The following is a 10,730-nucleotide window of genomic DNA, read 5'->3' on the forward strand; positions in this document are numbered from 1 at the left end:
ATACGTTAGGTCTATCACGTGCCCTTGGAGGATGCCTTCGGGCTAGACTCTTGCCAGTCACACATGTGATTCCTTAGTGTAGATGATTTACAGGCATCCGACTCTTATGAGGTGAGTTTGATGGGTTGCTAAAGACAGCAAAGAATTTGCCTACACTGCCGATCTACACGTTTTGAAAGAACATATACAACAATAAAAAGGAAATTAAATTAATAATTACACAATTATTATTATTAATATTTTAATTAGATTAGATTATAAATAAATTAGCATCTTCATAATCCTCGCCAATCAACACGACCCTTTTCCAAAGTTCATCGGAAACCCAATAACTATAATCTCGTTGATCGATCGTTACCTTCATAATCACAAATTCCGATTCCGATGGATCATTCATGGCGTCCGCCTCCGTTTCAGCCACCAATAACACCACCACCACCACCAGGTAACAACATCTGCCCAATTTGTTCATTTTCCCACTTCCCATTCTGCCCTCCACCTCCCCCTTTCATCCAAAACCCTAATTTTCATTACTCACAACCACCACCACCACCACAAAACCACAATTATTATTCTAATCACCAACCACCACCACCACCACCACCGCCGCCAACCTATTCTCAGTATTCATTGCCTTGTAACAACTCCGATTTCAGTTACAACCCTAATTATGATACCAATCGACCTGTGTATCCTACAAACCCTAACCCTAGTTATGCATATGATGATAATAGTGGAGTTAAAAGATTAAAAGTTGATAACTTTGACAAGAATAATAACAATAATATTAGGGATACATCTAGGCTTCCATCTGATAATGATAGAATATTGAAGTTGATTCATGATCATGGTAGTACTGCTAAAGTAGGGACGGTAGGGACCGGACACGAGAGATTTGGCGAAGTTAGGGATGAGATTGGATTGAAACGGAGACGTGAAATGAGTGATCATGGAGCATTGTATGGCAATAATAATAATAATAATGTGATTTATGATCATAAAGATGAGAGCTTTTTGCCTGGTTCGTTGGGTTATAGTAGGCATAGTAGTGAACCCGATAGGCGGTTTACAATGCCACCACTACCTGTTGATTCAATGCAGCACCATTTACAGTCAAATCATAAGCTTTTGCCTTCACGGGATGTTAATCAACATGTTGAGGCTCTTCACCATGCTTCTCATGCACCCTATAGTTGGTCGGAGTCGAAAGGTCATTATACACCTAATTCTTTCGGTCCTCAAGTTTACCACGGTCAACCTCCTCTTCCCACTTCACCTCCACCTCACCCTCCGCCGCCATTACCAATAGACCAACCACATAACCATTTTTTTGAGCCACCAGCAAAAAAAGCATCCATGGTTTCGGCTCGTTCTGCAATTCTTGAAAATCACTCATCTGGACAAAGTTATTATACTAATAATGCAGGTCACCATGCTTCGACTGTTTCTTCAACTGAGGTATGACTTAAATTTTTTTCTTATTGTGGATTACATATTAAAAATAATCAGAATTGAATGCCATTCCTTCTCATAGAAGGGGTAATAATCAATCATCTGGTATTTATGAATCATAGTTTGCATGAAATTTATTCCTTCTATTTTCACATGTAATATACTAGTTTTAACTTCTGATGATAGGAATTTCAAGCACGACAAACTTCATCTGATAAACATGTCAGAGATGTACAATTATTTCCATTGCGGCCTTTACCTTCAGATAAGCCAAATATTATTGATGCTTCTCACATATTTAAGCATCCACACAGAGCATCTCGTCCAGATCATTTAGTGATAATTTTACGAGGCCTTCCAGGTAATTTACTTGTGTTAATCATTGCATACTTCTGTTCTGCTATGTGCGAACATCAATAAACGACAATCGATTTCCTTTGTGTATCACTATTACGTATGTTAATGATTGCATACAAGATATTTGGCAATAAAAAGGTAACAGCTTACATCAATATTTACAGGAAGTGGAAAGAGCTACTTGGCAAAGTTTTTGCGTGATATTGAGGTTGAAAATGGTGGGGAAGCACCTCGGATTCATTCCATGGATGAGTACTTCATAACAGAAGTTGAAAAGGTCTGAAATGTGCTTCTTTAACCTTTATTATATAGGTGACGATTGCGACTACTTATAATGGAAACGGGTTTTATGGCTGTATTTTCTGTTAACATGTCTAATGGATAAGGCATACAAAATTAGCTAAAAGTGATACATGTTATATCAAAGTCGGTTAACATGTATTCAAATGCTTTAAATGTTCTAAATGATTTTGTTGAAAGAAACATAGTTATATAATTCTTTTAGTAATATATAGGTCAATAGGTCAATGTTCAATACATAAGTTATTACAAAGTTCAAAATGGGCTGGTCAACCAACCCGGGCTACTAAACGCTGGGCACACTTTGACCTGTTACGAAACCTCCTCATCTTGCCACCTTTAGTTCTAAGATGCTGCAGTTTAGTATTATCTTTTTGTGCTAGTATGTTCTATTTATCTACGTACTTTAATGATTAAATCCAACAACTTTAGTTAGTAGAAACTCTGATATCAAATATTCTATCTGTTCAATATTTATAGGCTGAAGATTCTGAGCTGTCAAAGTCGTCCGGGACACGAGGCAAGAGACAAGTAATGAAGAAGGTGATGGAGTATTGTTATGAACCTGAAATGGAGGAGGTATTCAAGTTTTTGTTTATGAATGACTAAATATTAACAGTTTCTTGTTAATGTCAATTTTTTGCTTGGCTTATATCTAAGTTAAGTTGTGCAATTTCAAATGTCACGGAGATGTTTAAGGACTTGAGCTGGGAACAATTTGATTTTAATTTGATGTTTAAAGAAATTTGCTTTTTTTACCTTTTTTTTTTTTTTTTTTTTTTTTAATTCTATATAATGATAAATTTTGATGGTATAAACAAGCTATTGTTGACTTAAATGTAAATTAAAAAATGTAAAATGTTAAAAGTATATATTTATGGTTTCAGAATGTGATATGATGTTTGCTTTATCCGAAGTTAGTTTAGTATTTTTGTTCCTAACTATATATTATATTATATTATATGTTATATATTATTCTGACCTTAGCATTTGTGTATTTGTTTAGGCTTATCGAGCAAGCATGCTGAAGGCATTTAAAAAGACCCTTGATGAGGGGGTTTACTCCTTCATAATTGGTATGGTTTATCTGGGTCAGAAATGGCAGGCATTAACTATATATTGGTTTTTACTCTTTCTTTATCGTATACCTTCTGATCTGATATTAATCATGTAGCTTTGTGATTTGTGAGTACTATTCTTCTGTCACCCCGTTCCATCAAAGCGCTTGTCTTTAGTGTTATACTGCTATAAAGTTTTATATGGTTTAAATTAACTGCTAGATGTTTAGAGTTGGTGATCACATTCTAGAATATTAGCTTTTATTACTTACATATGATTTAATAAATGAAAAGAATGGGGATGCATCAGTTCTGTTGAGCAAATTGACTTATTTGTTGTTGCTGGTATGTGTGCCTCGTCTTAGTGGATGACCGCAATCTGCGGGTAGCCGATTTTGCTCAGTTTTGGGCAACTGCTAAGGTATACCCTCAACTCTCTTATTTTCACAATCTGTACTAATGGTTACCTTTTCTCTCTAATCTAGTCGGTCTACTTTGTTCCTGTTTGGTATAATAAAACATGAGTAGTTGTAATTTAAGTGAGGTTTGTTTGATCATGGTAGTGATAGCATAAGTTGTTGAAGTAACAAAGTTATTATCTTTATAATTATTTGGAAAATACATGATGGGATTCATTTTGGAGTCATTAGAGAATCCTTATTAAAATTGTATTATATAATATGTTAATCATTTTGGAGTTAGAGAATCCTTAATATTTCACCTTATATGTATAATATTTTGTCATGCTAAGTGACAAGCTTGTGTCGTACTCGTAACTTTTCTACATGGGGAGAATGGTTAGTAATTATAGTGTCAATGTGAATATGCTTTTTCCAAGAAATTACATTATTTTTTAAATCATATCTATTACATCAAACCATTCCAAGATAGCCCAGTTGTTCGGGTCCTGATATCCTCACAAGACCAGGTCTGAAGTTCAACCTAGCAACATATCTTGGTGTGGGTAGGGAAAGAGTCGGAAACCGCCATGGGATAAAACGGTTTGGCTGCGTAGAGTAAAAATACTCTCCTCCTAGGATAGATAGCCTGAATAAGGAAATCCTTATTCGTTTACTTGTTTACATTTATCACATTAATGTTCAAAAATTTATTGACAAATTGATTTGGGTCAACCTTACCCGTACTAAAAGTCACCCTTTTTGACCATTATGTAATCTGATCTAACCCAGCCATTTTGTCACCTCTAGTACAACATAATGTATCACTGAAGTTTTGGAGTTCTCATAAAATCTGATTATTATCCTTATGTATCTTATCTGCCATGAATTAGAATCGTTTAAGTTTCTATCAATATTTTAAATACATCTATAAAATGTCTATCCGATTGCCAGCACTAGTTGATATGAGCCAAATGCAAGCCAAGTATACTGGAAATTTGTACTCTTTGCTTATGCATTATATAATTTAATTGTTCTATATTTGTGGTAGAAGGCACTCAGGTAGGTAGCAGAGGTTTGTTGTGGGCTGGTTTAGTCTTATAATCTATCATCACACATTTCCTTTTTATTTCCTGTTGTTTTCAGCTGCATTACAATATCAATGATTTAACATATTGTGTACCTCATATAGAAATACCTTTGGCTTTTGCATGCAATATTTCGAAATTTGTCATTACCATTAATCTTTCTCCTTTTTGGTAGTAGACTTGTGATATGTATAGTTGGCTTTATGTACTTATCATTTCCTCAAAGCTTACTCTTTATATTTTGCAATAAATATGTATCGGACTGTACCATCCACCTCAGGAATTTGGTTGGCCTACAAATATTTCTTAAAACACACGAATTTTAGCTTGTGGAGTTGTGTTTTTCTTATGTTAAATTAAACCTCTCTCAACTAAATTAGGAGGATCTGGTGATTGTGGATTGTCAGTAAATGCAGATTGTCAGTAAATGCAGTAACAATCATGTTCACTGTATTTGTTCTGTTTTGGAATCTGTGCTAATCGTGACAGTGGCCTATATTTAATATGAAATTGATTTCGATCTCATGTATGTTTACTATGTCTGCTAAAGTTCTTCGTTGATACTCCATGGGTACTTGCTTATAATTGAAATTGGCTTTAAAGCGTTTTACTTTTTAATACCGTGCATTTTCATTTTCACGAAAAGATAGCAAAGTACAATGGTTGTTTTATGGTACAAAGTGACAAGTTGATACAAGTAAACTAATATTTCCTTAATATGTGTGAGCTATTTTTCTTTACCATGGTAAAAAATCTAGCCAAGTCAAAAGTTGTTTAACTGATACTCCGTATATCTTAAATTGAGTTATGTACGTTGGCTGGACCCTCTTTTATATGTAATAATAATAGTAACAAATAATATAATATTATAGGGTTCCGATTTGGAATTGTAAACCTATAACTTGACATGAAGGTCACTCTCTATATCTTACTGTACTCTGTTGATACTTCTTCCAGAATTTCTTGTCATTCTGATTTGAAAATCTTATCAGAAGCTTAAAATGTGGATGCCCTAAACTGATATAACGTTCTTAAGTCTTATTTACTTAGAAAGCCTAACACTGATTTTTTATGCCATGAGTTGGCGCCATTGCATTGGATGCAGTTTGTGGCATAAATTTATCATCATTGTAGATTCATTATAAGCATAATTATTGTTCCGTCATTCATTTCCTGCTTTTCTTGTAGAGATCGGGGTATGAAGTATACATAGTGGATGCTGCATACAAGGATCCAGCGGTGAGTATAAGCCTTTCTAGTTTCAAAATAATTGTCTTATTTTAGATTTCAACCAATCATAATGTGTTTCAGTGGAGAAATATGAAATTTTATTAGTCAACAATGTAATCATTGTACGTGTCTTAAATTGTCTGCATATTTGTAGTGTACAATCAAATAAGGACAGGGAGTAGATTTTTATTGAAATTGTAAAATCATTTGGACGAAATGTGTTGGTTCAACCAACCTGACTGGACCTGTTACAAAAAACTATTCATTTGACCTCTTACATGACGCGTGATGGCATTGGATTGGATATGGATTGGATGAGCCCATATCCATATCCATATCCATATCCATATCTATATCCATATCCATATCCATATCCATATCCATCCATTTAATTTTTAAAATTGATATCCATATCCATATCAATTTAAATATAATATAATTCATCCATATCCATATCCGTTAGATGAAGCGGGTAAACGGATAATCCGTTGGATGTTAAGTTTTTCTAAAATTATTCTTATTATGAAATAAATTTATTAAAGTATTTTTAACAAAGATATGTAATATATGCAAAATATACGAATTTAATACTATTTACATAGTTGTATCTACACAATCTATATTTTGAATAACATTTTAATAGTTTATAGTGTACATATATAAGGATATGTAAATGTAAACGCATATATTTAAGTAAATATGTATATATTTATATGTATTTCGGGTGGTAAATGGATGTATCAATGGATGAGAAATTATCATTTATACCCGAACCACTACTTTTTCACATCATCCATATTCATATCCATATCCACTTATCATCCATTTAGAAATCCATTGCCAACCCTAGACCTGCCTCATTTTGCTACCTCCACCAAATACTGTACATTAGGAACTCTTGATTAAACTTTGAAATCTAATAGTTGTGAAATGAGTGTTTTTTTGACCATCTATTGATGATATGTTCAGGGTTGCGCAGCTCGGAATGTACATAATTTTACACTAGATGATATACAGAAGATGGCTGGACAATGGGAAGAAGCTCCATCTATGTACTTAAGAATGGATATTAAGGTTTGGATTATCAGAACATTTGGTAGAGTATCGTTAATTCTTGAAAACCTCATTTTAACATTGTTTCCTCTTTCCTTGGTTGCAGTCGTTACTCCACAGAGATGATTTTGATGAAAGTGGCATTCAAGAGGTATGCTCAGATGCCATAATTTCCCTTTGATTGGCTGATTTCCTATTCTTTTCAAGCATGTCATCATGTGCATTTGCCTAGAGGTAGCAAAAATGGGCGGGTTGGGTAACGGGTCAAAAATAGTTACAGGTTAGTCTGATAAATAGTTCGTGTGTCAACTATGATTATGTGATAACCTTATTACTTCAATAATGTTCTGAAGTCTTGGATGATTTTGGAGATTCTATAAATTAGAAATACTCTTATAGGGTGACTGGTTTACCCATTACCAGTTAGAGATAATACATAAGCTTAGTCATCCCAATTATAAGTAAATGGGTCGGTCTTGCCATCTCTACCCACCCCGCTTAGTTCATGTACTTAGATTGAATGAATGCTGGATCACACAATATTACTAGAGAAGAAAATTGGAAATACGAAAATAATATGTTTTTCAATTGAGTACTCCGAGCATTTAATCCCCCACTTGTCTAACATCACATGAATTTATGGGCTGTGGATTCGAATTGCATGAGAAAGACACAGCCTTCCTTTGCCTAACTTAGTGATGCAAATTATTATGTTGTCTGATTTTTGTTAAGTCATACCATATGAATATAACCTTGATGAGATTCACAGGTGGACATGGATATGGAAGATGACGATGAGTTAGATGCGTCGCAGGGTCCCCATGTTGAAAGTCCCAAGGAAAATATCAAAGATCAAGTGGATGAGTTAACACCTAATGGTATGTTATATAGGCATGTAATAGTTTTTCTGCAGGTTGCGTAAATTATTTACATATAGGTTTACAAATATCGTAGATATTAAATGTGACAGATGTTGATATTGAATTTAGTTAGTTAAATTGGATCTTATGGCAATCTTTTATGAGAGGTGAATTTTAAGGCAATTTCATTTAATTGGGTCAATTGGGGTCTTGTTTACATTTGTTTAGTTGAGCTCAAATACCGTCCGGGTCATATGGGTTGAAGTCACCCCATGCTTATATCTTTTGCATATGGTTTCAAATACATTAAGCTATTGAGTTTGTTAGTGTAATATTTTGTTGTTATCAAATGTAACTCATTAATTAACCTTTTTTACTAAAGTGGACTTGAAGTGCTTGTGGGAACCCTGCTTTGTATTAAATATTATCCGTTTCAAATCTTTGCCTTTGTGGGCACTTTTTGCCATGTATACTCTTTCTAACATATATATTTTTCTCAAATTGGATGATACACCAAAAGTAAATAACTCAAGAGTGGTGAAAAGGCGGTTGTGGTTGTCTCACGTCTGTTTCATGATCAGATGCAGGTCTGGTTAAGGATACCGAGCTTCCTGTCAATAACCATCCAACAGAAGAAGTGAACCATTTGAGTAAAAGCAAATGGTCAAATGATTTGGATGGAACCGAAGCCTTGGAATCAGAAGGAAATAAAAAAAATAGTGCTCTTTCAGGGTTAGTTAAAGTATATAGCAAGGAAGGTAAATCGGTTCGATGGGGTGACCAGGTATGTTTACAAAACAAATACGTATGGCTGAGTAATCTATGCTAATGAGAGTAGTACCCAATTAGTACCCAATATGTATGGCTGATTATTTGACCCATTGAGAAAGTTAACCGAAAATGGCTAAATAATAAATAATTGTATTTACCACATCTAATTCTAATCTTTCTTGTTACCCACCTATGTAATTCTTAACCAACCTTCAAACTTTTTTTCAGGGTGGAAATGTTGGCTTCTCAATAAGTGCAACAAGAAAAACAAACACAAGATCATTAGTTATTGGCCCTGGTTCAGGGTATAATTTGGTAAGCTAGCTTTAATAATAAATTTTGAGTCTCTATATGCTTTTTTCTATCTTATTACATAGTGGCCCGAGGTCCTAATGGACCCTTAAAATTTGCAAAAATCTCTATATTCAGATATATGCTAAGAGGTGGCAAAATGGGTGGGCTAGGATGGGTTACTGGGTCAATATGGGTAATTAATGGGATAGAGTAAACCTAGTCCATGTAAGTTGAGCATGAGCAATATTTTTCACCCTGTTTTTAACTTCTATAGATAGTTACAGTGCCACATATATATATATATATATATATATATTTTTTAAAGTATATTAAATTAAAAGTAGGGTTAATTATTTCTTGAATTGCTTTAGGAGATGCAAAGTATAAAAGATAATTTAGGTGACATTTCACCTGTTCATACCATTTGACTAATTTCCAATTAAGCTAAGTTTTCAATATTTATTTAAGTGTTTGATTAGTTAAGAGATTAAACATAACCTAAATCAACTCGTCAACATATAGGTCGTAATTGCAATTCATATTTCATATGTACAAAATGAAATCGTAACTTCTCACTTTTTGGCAAAAACTCTTGTTCGGAAACAAGTTGTTTCAAAATGGTCTTCTTGTTAAACAGGTATTTCAAGAATTTTCTTCTTGTTTGATAATGAAACTTGATTGATAATGAAACAATGTGTTAGCTTAGGAATTGTAGTCTTCATTAGAAGGAGTCAGTGTGCTCTTGATTTTGTATTAGCTCTGAGTTAATCAATACTTGTGTTTGTTACAGAAATCAAACCCCTTATCAGAAGAAGAGTACATAAAGCCAGCTAGGAAATTTGTTGAACCGAAAAGTCAAAATGTATTCCAAGAGCGGATCCGTGCAGAAAGGGAATCGTTTAAAGCTGTTTTTGATAATAAAAGGAAACAACGGATTGGTGGGTTAAACATGGATGACGAATAGATAGGTGTATAAAGTCTTCATTGTCTTGTTGTATCAATCAAATAAGTGAATGAGATTCTAATTTTGTTGAAGATGGCGATAAATTTTGTAGATCAGACTTGAAGTTATAAAAGAGATTATCTATTTCATTTGTGTAACTTACTATTACTATGCATCAAGGTTGCAAAAGACGTGAGACGGGGTCGAGACGGTCGGGTCCTAAAAGGGTCGAGACGGGGTCGAGACGGAGGTCTAGACGGATGTTGACTAACGTTGACTTTTAAATAAAAATGTTATATAATTACATTATTTCAAACATAAGCATTTCACACATGTTTAAATACTTCAACATTTCAAACATAAAAAAAGAAACCCTAAGTAATAGCACAACGTTTAATTTTTTTTTTATAAAAAAAAAAAAAAACTTGAAAAAAATCAGAAAAACCCGTTTTTTCCCGTCTCGGACCGTGTTTGACCGTCTTTTGACCGTTTTTTGGCCGATTTCCGTTTTTTCAAACGTTTTATGTATAAACGGGACGGGCCACTCCAAAATCCGTCTACACCCCCGTTTTTTCCGTTTTTTACAACACTGCTATGCATGAAGTGAATTTGGATAGTCACTTGTTTGTCTTGTAACCTGGAATGATGATAACATTTATTTATCTCAATCTATCTTCTAGCAAATAAATTTTGGATAGTTAACTCAGGTAAAAATTAATGGTGTATACTATACGGTGAGAACACGACGGGTTTTGGCTGGCAATGGTTTTTCTTCGAATTCTTTGTTTGGGACGGATTTTAATGTAGGTCAGAGGGATGTCTACTATACGGTGAAAACATGCATGTTTTAGGCGATGATTTTGAATCGGCTTCTTTGGGGTCTATGATTTTTATTGGAAGGTTGGTTTAGGGTGTTCTCTGCAAAT

The 10,730-nt window shown here is 34.0% G+C and overlaps 1 protein-coding gene across 1 annotated transcript; it reads left to right on the forward strand.

Annotated features, from left to right (window-relative positions):
• Nucleotides 1-300: 300 nt before the first annotated feature.
• Nucleotides 301-10,488, forward strand: LOC139871840 (uncharacterized). Its single transcript, XM_071859586.1, has 14 exons — nt 301-1,458; nt 1,639-1,813; nt 1,974-2,086; nt 2,590-2,688; nt 3,116-3,185; nt 3,533-3,588; nt 5,842-5,892; nt 6,853-6,957; nt 7,043-7,087; nt 7,706-7,814; nt 8,378-8,580; nt 8,796-8,882; nt 9,652-9,984; nt 10,409-10,488. The coding sequence occupies exons 1-13, from the start codon at nt 385-387 to the stop codon at nt 9,823-9,825; spliced, it is 2,361 nt and encodes a 786-aa protein (XP_071715687.1). The 5' UTR covers nt 301-384; the 3' UTR covers nt 9,826-9,984; nt 10,409-10,488.
• The last annotated feature ends 242 nt before the right edge of the window (nt 10,489-10,730 follow it).

This window comes from Rutidosis leptorrhynchoides, chromosome 10 (genome assembly GCF_046630445.1).
Source record: "Rutidosis leptorrhynchoides isolate AG116_Rl617_1_P2 chromosome 10, CSIRO_AGI_Rlap_v1, whole genome shotgun sequence".
NCBI classification, from domain to species: domain Eukaryota; kingdom Viridiplantae; phylum Streptophyta; class Magnoliopsida; order Asterales; family Asteraceae; genus Rutidosis; species Rutidosis leptorrhynchoides.